General features: G+C 52.7%; 1 protein-coding gene across 1 annotated transcript; it reads right to left on the reverse strand.

Moving 5' to 3' along the window:
• Positions 1-15,124: 15,124 nt before the first annotated feature.
• ACKR1 (atypical chemokine receptor 1 (Duffy blood group)) lies at positions 15,125-18,229 on the reverse strand. Its single transcript, XM_006741956.3, has 2 exons — positions 16,552-18,229; positions 15,125-16,146 (listed from the first exon to the last, which is right to left on the reverse strand). The coding sequence occupies exons 1-2, from the start codon at positions 16,573-16,575 to the stop codon at positions 15,175-15,177; spliced, it is 996 nt and encodes a 331-aa protein (XP_006742019.1). The 5' UTR covers positions 16,576-18,229; the 3' UTR covers positions 15,125-15,174.
• Between the last annotated feature and the right edge of the window lie 6 nt (positions 18,230-18,235).

An 18,235-nucleotide genomic window follows, 5' to 3' on the forward strand; every position in this document is an offset into this window, starting at 1 on the left:
CGACTTTCTCAAGCTCACACAGCGAGTGACCTGAAGCTAGAATCTGAATCTCTCGACTTCCTATGAAGTGTTCACTTTAGTAACAGTACTAATGACAGAAAAGTCAATCATCACGACAGTGAACTGTGTTTACATAAATGTTGATCCAACACCCATCACAAGGCAGACTCTTGTGAAAATGCCTTTTCATGCGAGCTACAGACCCAGGCATCCTCCTTGACTGGCCCATCTCCTCCACTGCCCCCTGTTCCCATCATGGCCTGCTGGTTTCCCTGCCTAGGTGGTCCTCAGATCTGCTCCTCTTCCCCGCCCCTGCCCATTCAGGCTGTCTCTTCCTCATCTGGCCCATTGAGCAGCTTCCTATACAGCCTCCAAAGTGATTTATCTACAACTTCTAAAAAACAAGCCAGATCATCTCACTTTTCTGCTTAAAATCTTCCCATGAGTCTATCCAGTCACCTCCTGGATAAAATGCATGCTCCCTAACTTATTCTGCAGACCTCCCCAGGGTCTAACTCCTCCCCTCATCCACGTCATTTCCCGCCTGCCCCTCGTGTTACCAGGGGGTGCACCCGCTTCTCACATGGCGCTCAGACTATGATGCCTCGCGTCCCCCCTCTGCCCAGAGCGCCTCCCCTTGCCTGGCTAGTCCGCGTCTGCCCTTCATAACAGAGGTATCCATTTTGCTCTGCCTCCAGCTTGCTTCAGTCCATCCCCTGAGTGCAGGTTCCTGAGCCCCTTACCCCCGGGGTGGTGATAGAAGAAAACTCAAAGCAATCCCTCCATCACCTTATTAGGTGACCAGGAGCATTTGCTGGGTGAGTTGAATTAGGGAATCTGCCATGTTGCTGGATCCATTGCACTGACTGAAAAATTGCGGGTGGTGTCTCTGAGGCAGAGGCCAGATTGCACACAGTGACTCTGAGTCCCCAGATAACAAGAACGGTCAGGGTTGCAGGTGTGGTCTGGCTCGCTGGCCTTTGGGAGGATTGTTCCAAGCAGGCACTGCTGGAATGACCCTCCTACACAGATCCTACTTGCAGGCAGCCTGCGCTCTTGTTCCTCAGCCCTGGCCTTTCCCAGCCCCGTACCCTGGCTCTGCTTTCCCAGGAACTCAGGGTCCTGACACTCTTCCCTCTCTCTCGTGTCTCCCTTGGGCCCTCGCCTTTCTCCACATCTCCTCCAGCAAGGACTGATTCCATCCTCCTTACACAGTAGGGGTGTTGGCCCCTCAGGGCCCATACATTCACCTAAAAGCCTATTAAGGAGGTTCTGGTCTGGGCCATCCGCAGCTACTGGGCAATTTCTCCTGTCCAGGCTTTAAACCCAAAGATTGATCATTTTCCCAGTGAGGGGAAGAAGCGGTTAGTTTTGTGCCACAAGGTATCTCTCTAATTAAAAAGGAGTTGATGACACTTATTTACGATAGGGCATTGTGCTGAGCTTGAGGACTCGGTTGGGCATCACCACTGACCAGAAGCCACTCTGACCAGCAGCATTGCCCTCCCCCTCCGGCCGGGCCGGGCGCCACTCCTCTGTGCCCTGTAACAAGTGGGGAGACCGCTCTGACCCTGCACTCACTGCACTGAACTGCAAGGTCTGTTCATAGGCCTATTTCCAACACGCCTGAGTCTTGGAGAGCAGGGGCTAGGCCTCATTCACCTTTGTGATCTTTATCCCAAAAACAGTGCCCGACACATAGTAGGTGCTCAAGAAATGATGGTTGTGGTTTTGCTGCATTTCACTGACCTCCTTTGATATCTGGAATTCGTGAGAGCGCTGACCCATGCCCTCAAGGATCTTACAACCAATTTAACATTAATTATTACTACTATAAATAATGATCCTTTCCTGATATGAGGGGTAGATGAGACACCAAGAATTACTATGCAGATGGGAGACACATAGAAATATATTTAGCTAACCAACAACTAATAGCTCAGATCAGCTGAATGGCCAGCTGTGATGATTCAGCATCAGTCGGGGTTTATAATAAGTCCAGCAGGAGCCCAGGTGATCTCCCTTCTCTCCAGGGTTCTAGATGAGGTCCACACTTTGTTGAGGGGTGGTAAGTACTCTGACCCACAGAGCAGAGTCAGATACCAAAGTGATATCTAACAGATGCTCCTTTCAAATCAGCTCCGCGTCAAGGAAAAATCCTCAAGTCTAGATGAGAATTGATTTAAAAAACAAAATAAATCTAGCAGAGTCTAAGGGATGCACGAAAGTTGGTTAGAAAAGGGAGTCTTTCGGGAACTTTCATTCTTACGGAGGAGATGAGGCAGGCGTATGTGCAACTGGCATATAGATATCGCTCTAATCTCTTTTCTCCGAATTGCAAAAATTGGCAGAGAGGCAAGATCTAGTGGTGATGAGGGACTTCAACTAGCAGGACATCTGCTGGAAGTCTTTTGCAGAACATCTGATGAATTCGTGCTTTGCCCTGCTGACAACTTAATCTCTCTGTAGGTAGAAAAAGCAATGACGGGGAAACTGGTACTAAGGACTTAATTATGACCAGTAAAGAAGACCTGGGTCATGATGTGCCTGTTGTAGGAAAGTGACTGGCATTTCCAAAAACTAATAATAAAGGGTAGGGTGGCCTCTTATAACAAAATATGACAACCACCTCAATTCCTTTTGGGAAACAGGGAATGTATGAATAAATTAATTAAAATATTCAGATCAGTGTACCCCAGACACCAGGAGAGCAGATTTCTAAAAGTTCAGAGCAAGGGATTATGATCTTGTGACCCACGATGCAAAAGAGTAATGGAACTCCGTTCTTTAATGGGATGGGCACTTCTGAGACATGAAACCCAAATAAAATAATCATGAGTCATCCTGATAAAAAGAGAAGGCAGCTAACAAAACCCACGTGGCTCCATAAAGAGCTCTTTGATGAGCTCAGATTGAATAAAGACCTGCACAAAATATGTAAGGAGGAAAGCGTAACTCATAGCAAATCCGCAAGTTCAGACAGTCCTATAAGCACAGGAAGAACGTTAATGCCCAATATTTACTGAGGATTTACTGGGTGCCTGGTACCATTCTCAGCACTTTACGTATATAAACTCATGGGTTCCTCAGAAGAACGTGATGAAGTAGGTATACATTTTATCTTGTTTTCACAGATGAAGAATCTAAAAAACAAAGTGGTTAAGTCACTGGCCCAAGGTCAAAAACCAACACAGAGCAGAGTGAACTCTAGCAAGCTGGCTCCAGGGCCCACACTCTTGACGGCACTTCTCAGGACACTCTGAGCAGGTGAAAGAGCAGATGCGTCGGTCTTTGGCAAAATAGTCGCTTCATATGGCAGGGTCGGTACGTTTTTTATTTCTGAGTTCCACGCTTGTAGTCAATGTACCACTTCTATCGCACTCAAAAAAGTCAGCCAGCACTTACTGAATGCCTGCTATGGGTCGGCCAGTAAGCTCAGGACTTACAGAAGATACCCAACAGATACTTGTTGATGGGGTGATCAGCAAATTTGTGTAGGAGAATGACGCATCTCTGCAATCGGTACAACTGTACCCTTGTTTAATTTGTATGCTGAATCTTGAAACTCACAGGAATCATCAGCAGAGACCGTCTTTTCTCCGACTTCACAACCCGAAGAAGGGAAGTCCTGACGTTTTATTGCTTCTCAGACTCCTCTCGGTGCCAGGGAGAACAGCAAGGACCCAGCCTGCCCTCTCTTTCTTGCATTCTCCAACCACCCAGCCAGGCCTGCCGACTGTTTTACAACCTGGAAGACCAAACGGGCTCCCCTCGGGGTCTTGTCGGGCCTTGGCACCATTAAAAATAGTTGGGAATTAACGCCGTGTGAGCAAACGGTATGAAAGGTGGTTCTGAGAAGGGTGAGAATGTAAGATTCGGGGGATGGACAGCCTGCTGCCTGACTTCCCAGCTTCTGTGCACACAGTGCGCATCCCGGGCCACTGTCCCACGTGTCGGGGGCGCCGAGGTACTGCATGGGGGAAGAGAGAGCCACTCGCCCAGGGTCCAAGCAGCAAGGCTGTCCCCTTCATGTGAGCACAGCAGATGTGACCGAGCGGCGTGTTCCGAGGCTTGTGAGCTGCCCTGGCCGCCTCGCCTGCCACTCACCCCTGTGCCCTGCCGCACCCCTTCAGCCCCGTCCTTCCCACCACACCACACGCATCCAGTGCCGGGGCTCGGCGCCTGTGGGCGGCGGGTGAGAAGGAAAGTGAGAAGAGCAAAATCTATCCCTGACAACCTGAAGGTGGCAATAATCACATCTACTTGAAAACTGCCTGAGAGTGAACTGCATGTTCTTGTGTGGGTATGCAAACACATGCAAATGTATGTAAATGCGCGACCCTCTTAACTATTTTCTCCATCTGGTTGTGGCCCCTTGTGGTGAGGCCAGAAGGAAGGGGGCTCCAAGGGATGGGTTCTGTCCAGTTCTCCCCCTGGGCCGTGGGCGTGGTTGGAGAAACAGATCCTCTGTTCTGCAGGCCACCTTTGCCCCCTCCTGGCGGTTTGGGGAGGGGGTGGGGCACCTGGGGAGGCTCCTGTCCAAGAAACATCTCTTGCTTTGATTCAGCTTGATCTGGGCCCGGAGAAGCGGGCCTTCTGTCCTCTGGCCCCTTCCTCATCCCCAGCCCCTCCATCCCAGCCAGCCCAGTCTGCGATGGCGCTATGGCCTTGCTGGGAGTGTCACCAGGTTGGGGGAAGCCCCCACATCCCTGAGGCTCAGCCACCAGCTGGAGAACAAGAGGGCTGAGCTCGATTCACTTCTAGGTCCCTCCCAGAAGCTCAGATCTGAATGTCTGGGATCTATGATGGAAAATATAGCAACAGGGCTGCGCTGATATGACTCACCACCAGCTGGATGCAAGAGAGGAAGGAGCACACTTGAAAGTCATCCTGGAACACAGGCCTGGGTTCAAATCTTCGATTTTTCTGGTTCCTAACAATTCATACGAGACAAATTGCATAATTTCTGATTTAAGGGCCCCATTTTTCCCCTTCACTACTTAACCTCTGTCCTGCATACATGCATCAGTATATACAAGAGACTTTTAAAATGTATACTTTGTGTCCAGCCCTGGGCAAGGTTCTAGCAAGGTTGAAAGATAAGGAAACCATAGATTCTGTCCTTCAGACATCTAACCTAGGGGGGCCAACACCCAAGGACAGAGGTAAAATAACACCGGGTGCTAACTATGATCCCAAGATGCTTTGGGAGCACAGAGCAGGTACATCTAACTCCCCATCCCAGTCTGCAGGGACAGAGGATGGCTGCAGGTAAGGGGACACCTGAGGCAGGTCTTGGAGGACAAGTAGTCATTGGCCAGACAAAGGGGGGGGGTGTGCAGAGAGCTTTCCAGTCCAATGGAACAGCCCCACGCAGAGACACAAAGTACGACAGAAGGCCTTACTTTGGGGAGCAGCTTGTCACACATCATGTCTGGAACTTGGCGTGACTGGCAAGGCCGGGGAGGCAGGTTCCGGGGAAGGTAGGGAGGGCCGCACGTGCCATGCTGAGGCCTGGATTTCTTCTAGGATGACAGGAAGCCAGTGACTCCCAGAGGACTGATTGGTGTGTTTTTAGAATTTTTCTTGCTGCAGGTGGAGTGGTCTCGGGATGAGCCAGGCTGGAGCCTGAGAGGCCCATCAGGAGACTGGAAAGCCTAGTTCCTCCGCTTGCCCTGGAGAAGGTGGATCTGTGCCAACATCTTGCCCTGTGAACCAGACCTGCTCCTTGGCATGACCGTGAGGCAGGGAAAGATGAGCTTGGGGCCCCCATCTCTGCTCCTTCTTCGCTTTGGTTCCTGATCCACCTCAGCTGCCTGATTGTCTCCTATCAGCAACTTGACCTTTGACCTCCTTGCAGCAACATTTCTGATAAGTGAACTTGCACTTATGGTCTATTATTTAATTCATGGACCGTCTTAGAGGAATTCTGTGTTGAAAGGGAACCCTGGGGCGAGGGGTGGTGTGTGCCAATGAGAGGCAGAGGTCCAACAGCAGGCCTTTCAGGAATCTGCGAGGACTTCCACCACCCCCACCCACGCTCCCATCACAGGCTGCCTCCTGCTGCCCGGGGACAGCCTGCTGGGGTCAAGTCTGTGCCACCAAATGCAGACAAAGCTTGGCCTCTGCTTAAGGACATGGTGCCGAGACTCAGGGTCTAGAAGCTGAAGACCGTGTGGGGCTGCCTGCCTGCCCCAGGTCTGTGGTGCGTGGTGTGAGACCCTGGGTCCCACATGATGCTCTGTGGTCCCTTTGCTACCTAGAGGGAGTGATGCTTTTCCTTCCTGCGTCTCACAGCCAGCTCCTTGGCAACCCCTAGATGCTCAGTCATGCCTGATCTTGCACTCACCTCACCGCCGATCTACTGACAGTTTCCCACAATCGCCCTTCCTGGGGACCCCTCCCAGCCTGAGCACGGGAAGGACAGAAAGGCAAGAAGGTTGCATTCTCCATCAACCTGACCTCCGACTGGTGCCCCCTGGGGGAAGATGTGAGGAACGTCTCTACTTTTGGGGCCGAGGGGGCCGGGGAAGGAACGGGAATGTGGTGGTTTTTTTTTTTTTTTCTCACTTTATGTAAAGCATGGGAACTAAGCATGTGCAGGGCCTGCCCCCAGTGCATGGTAATGCCTGAATTTTGAAGTCAAGTCTGGAAGGCAAGGAGACCAGAGAAGGGAAAGGTTCCAGGAACCAGGCCTTCACCTGCTAGGGGAGGGGTGCGGGCAGGGGCTCTGGATGAAGACAGCCTGGGTGAATAATCACCGAAGTGTGCGGTGTCCCTCACACTCCAGCTTTCAAATGAATTGCCCGGGATCCTGTTAAAGTGCAGATTCTGATTCAGCCCCGGGTCTGGGGCAGGGCCTGAGAGTCCGTATTTCCTCCAAGCTCCCAGGTCATGCCAATACTGTGATCCATAGCCCATATTTTGAATGGCAAGAGTGTAGAGTATGTGCCATTAATCTATGCCAGAGAGCTGGGGGCATCTCAGCATCTGCTGAGCAGACAGGTTCTCCCCACTGCACCACCTCCCACAGCAAGGAGCCTCCGAAGGACCCCATGTGCCAAGGGGCAGAAACCACAGGCGACCATGTAGGAAGAGCTGGAATGTGGTCATTTTGGGGTCCCTGGGGCAAGGTTCAGTATCATAAACAGCAGAGGGTAGGGATTGCTGCTTTTTGGCAGTCCAAGAACATTTTATGCTGTGCCCTAAATAATACTGTAATGCGGCCAAAGCCAGCCCAAATGCCAGGAAAATGCCTGCCGAGGCCCCATTATCGCCCTCGCCGGGCCAGCCTCTCTTTTAAAGGAACGCTTCCTTGGCGCTTCTTGTTAAGCTGTCTCGGGCACATTGTGTTAGCCTTTTGGTCCCTGGGCCAAGTGGAGACACAGGAACGGAGGTAAGCAGGGGACATCCAGCATTCCTGCTCCTTCTGGCGGAGTTTACGTGCAGGTGGAGTGAACGGCCCAGAAGGCAATGGATGCTTCCCCAGTTGCCTGCAAGGCGGACTCTTCTTTAATACTAATTGTGGTGTATGTCCTCCTAGCTGTAACTCATTTGACAGCTTCCACATCTGTCAGTTCATTTAATCTTCAGGTCAGATCTGTGAGGGAGGTGGGACTGGCATCATTACCTGCTCTGTCTCAAGTGGGAAAACTGAAGCCCGGAGAGCTAAGTCACAGAGCTCAGAACGCCTCGACCCAGCCGTCCAAACACCCTGCCTTCACACACTGTGTCCTTTCCCAGGGAACAGAGACGATCTTGGAATCCCTGGCTGGTGGCTGCACATCCTGAAGAGCTGTCTACTCTGGTTAGGGGAAGGTATCTAAATTAACATCATCCAAGGCTTGGCAACGAGGGGCAGGGGGGTGTAATTGGTAAGCAGGTCCTTAGTTCTACCACCTCTATTTCTTAACGCTGATTCTAGTGAAGAGCTTTCTAAAATACGTATTTCAGCTTCTCTGCGTTCCCTTCATAGTGCCCCTTCGTCCTCTTAGAGCCAATATCCGCTAATAATTTCGGCCAAACCTGGGTCTGGAGAGAAGGGGAGCTGAAGTGACCACTTTTGGCCACTAGAGGGACCCCAGGCACCAGCTACAGTTTTTTTTGCAGCAATTGGTGCCTGGTATGGTACCCACCTCTTGGAAAGATTCAGGTCAGGGGCGTATCTGGCTAGGAATCCCTTCATTGTTCCACAGACCAGGTTTGGAAGAGACCAGAGTATCCTAGCTCTGAACCAGAGGACTTTAATTCAAGGATCCAAGCAAAGAGACTAAAATCATCACAAGTGGGACCCGGACACCAGAATCAAGGAATTATGCATTTTGGTCTAGCTCTTTCATTTAACATATCATCACAGGGGTTTCAGAGTCTTCTGGCCCCAAATATTCTGATTCAGAATATCTTGAATGGAGTCAAGGACTATTGAAAACCTCTCTCCAGGCGATTCTGATGCATTGCCAACTCAGGGAAAAGCTGCTGGACTAGTCCTGGCTCTGTCCCAGTGCATGGGACATCCCTCCACTGTGTCTGATGATTTGCTACGGTTCAGCCTCTGCTTGAGTCCTTTCTGTAACTGTGAGCTCATAACTCAAATCAGATCTGTTCTCTTATTCTCTTGCAAGACACCAGTTCTGTTTTCCTGTAACAGCATTTAAAAAGCACGTGCAATTTATCTGTGTGTTTAGTGTCTAATCTCTGCCTCTCACATTTGTCTCTAAACTCCACAAGAGTGAGGCCATCCTCGGATATGTTCACTGCAGTAAAACAAGAGCACAGAGTAGCGCAGAGCTCGGTGTGTGTGCGTGCACGTGCGGGTGCGTGCCTGTGAGCATGTTTCTATTTTTTATAGTAACAAGAATGCCATAGCTCATCCCTGTCATCTGTAATCCAATTGTGGAAAGACTTTCTTAACACTCAGCCAAAATCAATCTGTTACTTCTCCCCCATCCATGTCCCTAGTTCTAAGGCCACAGCCGACATTTCTCTAATGCTCCCTTCACAGGACAGCCATTCAGCGAACTGAAGATGGCTGTGTGTTTTCTACATTTTCCTAGAATTGGGGTCCCACCTGCCTCCCCTGCTCCTTCAGCCCCTCTGTCGGGGTTGGGGGACTGTCATTTCAGCCACTCGCCTTTAAAGAGCTCTAATTTGTTAGTGTGGTCCCCAGAGCTGAACCCTTGGTTCCCAGACTGGCCGCCTGTGCAGGGTGGGAAGGAGTGGTGGAGTGTCCTGCCTTGTCTCTTACTGCAGCTTGAGTCTGCATTCGCTTCTTGGCTGCCACACACACTGCGGAATCATCTGTAGCCTGTGGCCGAGTGAAACCTCTAAGTTGTTTGTTTGTTTGTTTTTTGGTAAGAACTTCTGTCGAGCCAGGTCTCTTCCATCTTGTTTTTGTGCAATTGATTTTTTAAAACACAGGTTTTGCCTTAATTTCTATTAAATTGTATTTAATTTCTGTAATTCTTGCTATCCCAGTGGCCTTCCCTCCAACTCTGTGCTCCCAGAGATTTCCATGGGTTGCTCTCTTGTCACCCAAGAACATGGCGGGAGCAGCCCCATCCTGGAGACTGAAGGAGTGGCCATAGAGGAGAGACATGGACATGCTTTTGGAGCTTCCAGGTTGCTAGCAGAGACGGTCCACTTCTTCCTCACCTCTTCCTTGGGGGTCACAGACAGACAGGGGCCAACTGATTTGTAAAGCGCTTTCCACCACACCCACCTTGGAAGAGTGTGGAGGGGAAAATGCCCTCCATTCTTCTATCTTCTCTGCATCTGTACATAAAGAACGTTCCTGGCCACCACGGGGAGGCAGGGCCACCACGGGGAGGCAGGACCACCTGCTGATGAGGGGCTTTGTGATTTGCTAATGGTCTTTGGGTGTGAAATAGAAGCCCGGACTGAAGCATCAAGGTGACCAAGGACCTTGTGGGGTTTCTGTATGTCCTGGGACCCAAACATGTGTAAGGTTATTAAGGAGAAAGCTGGGAAGTCCTGAGAACCTAGGAAGGAAGGGGACAGGAAGGGACCAAGTGGGTCCAGGGAGCTGCTGATGTCTAGAATTGTGTCTGAGTCCTTTCTGTGTCTTCTGGGACCTCTCCCAATGTCCTGAACTTAGGAGGCACTCAATACATCCTTTAAGTGAAATGAGTTACACACCGTTAAGTGCCTTCAAGGGTTAACTTGACCAAGTGCCCAGAACTGCGGAAAGAATGGACTGCTGCGGTGGGTGGGGGTGGGCTCCAGAAGGCTAGAAAAGGAGCCAGAGCTCCGAGGTCTCAAAGGGGTGGTGGCAACGGGCAGTGGGGGCGCTGAGCTGAGCTGGGACTGAAGGAAGGAGAAGAAACAAGCAGTAGGGAGGCCAAAACGTCTCTTAGGTCCACAAAGAGTGTGGGCTCCCTCCCCGAGTGTGATCAAATCTGAGGAAGTGGCTGGACTCCAAATTTGATTCTGAGCCAGTGGAAGACCGTCTCCTTGAACTCGGGGGCATCCCCGGGGACTCACTTTTCCTCAAGTAAAGATGAAGGATGGCAGGCCTTCCAGCTCTCCCCCGATGCCCGGAGCTGTACCGTCCCGAAGGACAGTGAGTATCACTCCTCCCACCTGTGACTCGGGGACTGTGGTGAGTCCCCCCGGCAGCAGCTGCCCAAGAGTGGACACAGAAAACAGGTTCCCCAGCCAGAAATCTTTTATTTTTTTTCTTCTGAGACATTATTTAAATTCAAGTTAGTTAACAAGGAGTGTAGTACTGGTTTCAGGAGTAGAATTCAGTGATTCATCGCTTCCGTACAACACCGAGTGCTCATCGCAACAAGTGCCCGTTTAATGCCCATCCCCCAGTTAGCCCATCCCCCCACCTCCCTCCACCCAGGCCAGAAATCTTGTGCTGACAGTCCTCCAGTCTTTTCAGCCCCCAAACGACTGAATAGCTGGGAGAGATGCCCTGGAGGACTTCGGGAGGAGGAGCTCTGGGCCCTGACATTTGTTCTGGGGGAATTCTGTGTTTACTTGTCCCAGGGGCCTGCAAACCCTCCAGGTTGGGACACCACGCTTTATTCATAGGAAATTAATTAATTCACATATTTAGCACCTATTTCCTGAGCTCTGTGTTCCAGTCACAACAGAGTAAAAGCTCCTGCATTCTTGACACTTGCTTTGTTGTGGTGGGGGAGGGGCAGATGAACAGGAAACTGGTCAGCAAACCAATGAAGAAAGGAGACAATTTCAGTGTATGATACACACCGCACTGGAAACATCTCAGGTGAATTGGCGGAGAATAACTGGGTGCATGGAGTGGCCAGGAGCTCCATCTCATTTGATGTCAGGAAAGGTGAGTCTTGGAAGAGGCGATATTTGTATTGAGACCCCGAGGATGAAAAGGAGCCAGGCATGGAAACTGCACAGGGAAGAGTGTTCCAGGCAGAAGAGATGTCAAGTGCAAAGCCCAGAGTACAAACGGGGTTTTCCCATTCAGAGAACAGAAAGTTCTTTAGGTCCCTGGGCCTCAAGCTTCCTGAGCAAGGAGGAGGCAAAGCCACCGTCCGATCACAGAAATTCCTGCGTTGAGTTTAACTCCAAGGGCGGTGGGGAAGAACTCAATGCCAAATTGTGGGTGTAATATTCTATTTTCCTAAAGAGAGATTTCATCACTTTCACTGGATTTTCCAAGAGACCTAGGACTCCCCCTTCCCCAAGCATTAGTAATACCCGACTTCGAGGGAGAAGAGCAGGCTCAGGTCCTTCAGAAAGAGGCAGTTTGCAGCTGTAGACAGTGTATTATTCTTTCAGGATAGAGGGAAAGACTCAGGAAAAAAGTTCAAACCATAAGCCTTGAGCAGGACAAGGCTGGGACTTGGAACATTGTCTGGGAATCTTAGGGAGTAGGCAACTTTAAGTGCCCCCAAAACATGGTACAAGGAAAAGCAGAGAGACATAGCAGTGTTGGGGCAGTTGGGGTTCTCATGCTGGAAATCCAGTTCCCAAACACATGGACGGGGAATTAAACACATTTGAAAAATTGCAAAGACTTCTTCCTCTCGTTTATACAACTGCGTCGGAAAGATTTCCTAAATATAAGTGTGACATAAAGATGGCTGAAATCCCCTACAGCTATGCCCCCCTCCCAGTTCCCCTAAACCAGTTTTTCAAGGGGGTCTCTGGAGATCCTGCAGCAGGTAGTCATGGGAGAGATGAAAGCTGACGCCCACTTTTGCTGAACTCATTTCTCAGTTGGCCCCACCCCCTGCGTGCCCCACATCCCTCCTGCCCAAATCACCCAGAAGATGTGCGGATTCGATTTGGAAGGACTTGGACTTGTTAATTAACCTAAACAGTCACATTCGTCTGCAAGGTGCATTATTGTTAATTAAAGCTGCGATTCTCCTTGTGCCCAGACGGCGGGCTGCTCTTGTCAGAATAATTAGATAGCATACGACGGTGTTCAGGCAAATCCCTGGCAATTAGAGCTGGTGAAGAATTGGGTTTGAAATCCCAGTGACGTTTTCAATCAGAATTCCTCAGAGGGCCACCTCTGGGGGAAGGTGATGATGGGGCTGTGGGGTTCGGACATGGGGGTGGGAAAAAGGGTGTGAGGACAGGTATCTGTTTCCTGCAACCTCTGGGAGGGGACCCCAGCCTGGAATAAATGAACTGTGGGCATCGCTGTGATCATCAGTCTTCCCCGAAGAAATAAGTCTCCCCCCGGAAGCAGTGTGGATGGACCTTCCCCAGGGCAAGGTGAGCTCCCCACGCTTGCTTGCTCCCTGCTCTCATCTTTCGGAGAGGATTGTTCCTCTAGCCGGGAGGCCCACTAACTCAGACACAGCGAATGTCCCTGCCCACCCTAAGATGAAATTCTGAAGGGTTCTAAGGAAACAGGAGCTGGGTTCCTGAGGGGTTGCTGAAAAGATGCCAGGTTCAGACCAGTTTGGGGGAGGCCGGTGGCATGCGGTGGGTGGGTTAGATGGCTTGGGGTGACAACTTGGGGTGGGAGGACCCCAGGAAAGTCTTGAAGAAACATCCAAAGTCAGGTTGAGGCTCACAGAAGAAGCATCCCTGTGCAGTAGACAGTGCAGGAAAGGGTCGCGGGGAAGGACTGGGGCAAAACAGCAGGGCAGGGGTGGGATGGGCTGGAGATAAGCGTGGAGAGCCCGCCCCAACCTCCCGGACCTCTTATCAGCCACCAGCTTCTGCCTCGGCCTTGGCTTCGTGAGAGATGTGATAGGGGCTGTCTGGGCTTCTCTCCAGCGAGACCCTGCAGACGCGGTTTGTGTCTAGGGGCTGGGGCCCGGGCTGGGGCCGGGGCTGGGGCCGGGGCTGGGCCCGGGGTGCAGAGCCCCGGGGGCTTGCGTACAGCCTCCCTAGTATCAGGCTGACCCTGGAGGTTTCAGGAGGGAGAGCACCGTCCACTGCCCGTGGACTAGGTCAGCCTCGCTGCCCCGAGAGGGGGTCGGGGGATGTCAGGTAGGATGGAGAGGGGGCGGGGCTGGCGTGTTCCGAGGAGGAATCTCTGGAAAGAGGATGAGAGAGAAATCCCTGTGCCGCCTTCGCGAACTGTGGTTGGAGGCCTTAGCATAAATTAGGTTTGTAAATTCTCTCTTTTTTCATTTTCCCTTCTCTTCTTTCTGTCTCAGAATGCCTCCCGCGGCTCCATGGGCCCTAAGTCCCGCCTTTCAATTTAGGATGAACCAATCAGCAGCTCCCCCGATGGTTGCTAAGAGACAGGAGGTGGGGGGGGGGATTTGGAGGCTTTGTCACGCACCCACCCAGGAAAATTCCTGAGCCTCTCCGCCGCCTGCCCAGGATGTTCTAGCTCGTGCCTGCTCCTCTCCTGCACTCTCCTAGCTGTCTCCAAGCCCAGAGGCGAGCAGGAACGGTGTAGGGGAAAGCCAGGTTAGATCACGTCTTTACAAAACAGGACAGGCTGTGTCCCGATTCAGACAATGGAAGGTATCCTTCAAGTTTCCCCAGCTTTCAACTGGGTTGGAGGGAGAAACTCATTTTTGGGTGTGTGGCATCTTGGGTCGAGGGTGAATTTGCTGGTGGTGGTAGAAGTTGCGTCCCTTACAGAGAGGGCTTATCCACTGTCCTTCCAACCATTACCCAAACCTGGAGAAAAAGCCTCCAGGACCATGACTATGCAACCAGGGCATCAGGGGGATAGCTGGGTTCAAAGGGGAAATTTGGGGCATTCTAAGCAGAAGATGAGTCAGGTCAGGCCCCTCCCCTTGAAGTGCCTCAACCTTCTCGACTTCCTGATTTTTGGTCCCCTGTATGCATCTCACACAGACACACAGGGAAAACTTGGCATAGATGCCAGGGGAAAGAAAACACAGTCGTTAATCCTGATTCCACATTCTGAAAACAAGGATGGAGAGTGGAGCAAAGTGGAGGGAGGGTCTGAGAGAGCGCAGGGCGGGCACACAGGTGTGTGTGGTAGGACACTGAGGGAGAGGCACCCCCACGCGGACTGGTGGTATTACATGCCTGCACCCAGCATGGACGTAGGTGCCAACAGATGGAGACAGACAGATGCACGCACACACACACACACACACACAAGTGTGCACGCTCACACACACACGGGGATTGAGGTCCTGCCGAGAAATGAACCTCAGGGAGATGACTCTTAGGAAGTGGCTTTTCGAATTATCTTGATATGTTCCCTGGACTAAGGGAGCCCCCCGGGATGCTTCTCTCCCTGATCTCTAAGCAAAGCCAACAGGTGTCAGGGACATAGAAGGCAGAGAGGAAGGCTGGACAAGACAGACAGGGTGGGGAGACATGCTCTGAGTCCTTCTCTTTTTTCTGTTTTCTCTCTCCGGTTTCTATTCCTGTTTCATTTGCTTTCCGGAGCAGCTTCTCTTCCTCCTTCATGTCTTCTAGTTTTTCAAGTGTCCTGCTCCCCTCATACTCTGGCATCTCTTCTCCAACCCCCTTTGAGACGGCAGTAACCCCACACCTCTAGAGAACATCTGTGCGCCCTGAGGAAGTTTGTACATCATCCACTCTCTCCCCAGGCCGGCTAGAGAAACAGACGCCGCCGGCAGGAAGGTCTGGCATGAAATGCCTCTCTCTCCATGCTCCTTCCTCTCCTCTATGCCCCTGGATAAAATAAGAAACCATCAGCTTCATAAAAGCAGTGCAGACTTTAATTCAGGTGGACAGGTGGGAAAAGAGCTAAGACTTTGCTCCCTCGGTGTCCAGATGAGAAGGCTGTCTGAGCGGGAGGGGCAGGGAGGACCGGGAGGTGCGCGCCGTCTGGTGGTAGGACAGGGCCAGGAGCAGGGGTGTGGCTACGCAGTGCAGAATGGCCACGGCCTCTGCCAGGTGCTGTAGCAAGTCCAGGGCCTGCTGGGCCAGACATGTCGACAGGACCAAGGTCTTGGACCTCACGAGAAAGTCCAAGCCCACAACCACCCCATAGGGCCACCAGAACACAAACCAGGCCCACAGGACGTTGACCCAGGGACACGGCCACCTGCCCAGTATTTTCATCAGCGCCTTGGCTCCTAGCAAACCCAGCGGCAACAAGGTGAAGATGGTGAAACAGGCCATGACGTGTGACAGCTGCAGAAACCAGTGGCTCTTGCTGAATGTCACGGAGCAGAATCCATGGGAAGTGTCAGTGGCCAGGGTGACTGGCAGCCCCAGTAGGATAGCCATTCCCCAGAGTCCCACACCGAGCCCCAGGGTGATGTTGGGGACCTGACCTGTGCTCATTTTGGGGCCCAGGCAGGCATGGCAGCCTATCAGCATAGCCTGGGCAAAGGCTGAGCCATACCAGACCATGTGGGCCAGATGGCACAGCACTGTGCCCTGGACACCGTTCAGCCCTGGTGCCAGGATGGGCACCGCAGTACTGAAGAGGGTGCTGCCCACGGCCAGCTGTATCAGGAAAGGCCGTTCGGGGCACACCTGCCAGTGGGAGAGAGGTCTGAGGAGCGCGAAGAGGACCGCCCCACCGGCAAGGATGCCCAGGACGCTGGTGAGGATGAAGAAGGGCAACGAGGAGCCGTCCAGCAGGCTGCACGAGCGGCAGGGGGCAGCTGCGTCCACATTGCTGTAGTTATAGTTCAGGTCATAGGAATCATTAAACTCGTCCCAAATATCGTCTCCAAAGGGGAACTTAGTAGAGTCCTCATCCGCCACCTGGAGGACAGCCCCAGAGGGGACAGACAGTCAGATCATCTGTTTACCCCACTGAAGAGTCCCTGGGAATGAGGGGGCGGGAGGGGGAGACGGAGGGGAGGCTAGCCTGGAGGAGGGGACACAGGGGGACAGTAGGAGAGGATGGAACAGGGAGCCTGGGAACCTGGGCAGAAGAGCAGGGGAGGGGACCGGACAGGAAGCAAGAGCCGGACAAGGTCAGGGCCAGGGCACCAGGGACCCAGATGGATGGGGGACCCAGGAGACCAGAGTAAGAAGGAGAAAAAGGAAACAGAGGGAAGGGTAAGAGAGGAGCGGAGAAGAGAAGAGATGCAAAGGCCCCCGGGCAGACCGAAAGAGGTGGTGAGGTAAAGAGATGGGGGACTATGGGCTTGGCCCCACACTCACCTGGTACTGCAGACAGTTCCCCATGGCACTGCTGGACTCAGGGCAGGCAGAGAGAAGGGCTGGGAACGTCCTATGGGCAGCTGCGGCTCCAAGATAAGTGCCAGGGGCTAATGAAGGCCATCAGTTCTGGGCAGGGCCATGGGATAGGCGGCGGGGGGGAGCTGGGCATTCAGGAAGACTTCGTCCCACGCCCATGGCTTGCCTAAGCCTCAGGAGCAGAAGGGGCACTAGCCCGGGGCTTCCTGTTTTGAGGTTGGATTCCATCGGTGGGGACCTGCGCTCGGGAAAGGAAAAAGGCGGCCAGCAGATAGTGGGTATTTTCCCGAAGGTGGAAAGCGGGGCTGAGAAGCCAGGGGGTTTTCCAGCAAGGACGGAGTCTTCGAGCACCAGGAAGGAAGAGGGGCCAGGGGTGACTTGTGAGACAGAGATAAGAGACCTGCTGGGAAGGCGGAGGGAAGGGGCAGTTGATGACTCTCACTGAGTCTCCACCCCTTTGAACTGGATCCAGGGAAAGCTGGCTCCAGGGCGACATTTGTGGGAGGGGGTGTGAGTGGTGCCTGGGGTTGATCCGCGGGTGGCTGATGGCCCCAGCGCCCCGCCCGTGTGCGCCCCAGTCTATGTGTGTGGCTGTGTGTTGTATGTTGCATGCACATATCTGAGCGCTAGGTGGTAGGCAGGTGTCTGGGTGTTTCCGTGTGAGGACGGGAGGGGCTGGGGGGGCAGCTTTCAAGGCTGCATAATGAAGCTACTTCGGGGAGCGATTGGGCGTTCGTCTAGCCACCTATGGGCGCAATGAATGCGTTTTCCATACCCAGCACAGTACCCGGCCTGATGAGTTAAAGCAGGCTCTGGGGGACAATGGTGCAACATGTTTTAAAATGGGACGGTTGCCTATGGGGTAATCTCTATTCATATTTCTGTTGGGGGACATAAAGGTTCTGGAACGGCTGCACTGGCTGGCATCTCAGCAACATGCACAGTCCCTTACTGGGGTGGGGTCCTCTACTTCTCTCTGGCTGGCGAGCGAAAGCATGGACTCTGCAGACGCAGGCCCCTGAGCCAACACCTCTGCTCTTCTGCAGCAGCCCCCACCCGGCTTCTGCACCATCTCTGACGTTTCCCTGCATTTTACTCTCTCGGGTGGGGAAACAGCCGGGACTTTGGGAGGGGTGAGTCATGGAGTCTCAGGAGCTGGTTAGGTGACACTATTTCACTCCAAGAAAGCATGGCATGTTTCAACTCCAATCTCACCAAGAAGCTCTTTTGCATTTAGGTAGGGGTGCATGGAGCCAGAGTAGGGAAGCCAAGACACAAAAGGTGGGCGCCTTACGCAGATCTTCACCCACTTTCTTCCCAGGATGCCAACTCCAGTTTCAGGTTCAACGTGAGCGGGTTAGACAGTGGTCCCTGGGGAGGGTCTGTCCTGCAGTGGGGCTGGTGGAGCCTCTGCCTTAACCTTCTCCAGCACCGCCTGGCGATGGGCCATGGGGAGCAGTCAGGCACCCCTCCCCAAACACTCTGGAAAGCAAGCACCGGCCAGGACCCCCAAGGGGGCTAAACACCCTTCTCTCCCTTGGAGAGTTCTGTGGTCTCCATACAGGGATGCCCTTGGGAGGGGGCATGGCAAGGCACACGGCCACCCCCAGAGGCGCCGGACGCAGGGGACACCAGCAGGACCACCCTC

The sequence above is a fragment of the Leptonychotes weddellii genome, chromosome 6 (genome assembly GCF_054177405.1).
Source record: "Leptonychotes weddellii isolate Sample4059 chromosome 6, ASM5417740v2, whole genome shotgun sequence".
Taxonomy (NCBI): Eukaryota; Metazoa; Chordata; class Mammalia; order Carnivora; family Phocidae; genus Leptonychotes; species Leptonychotes weddellii.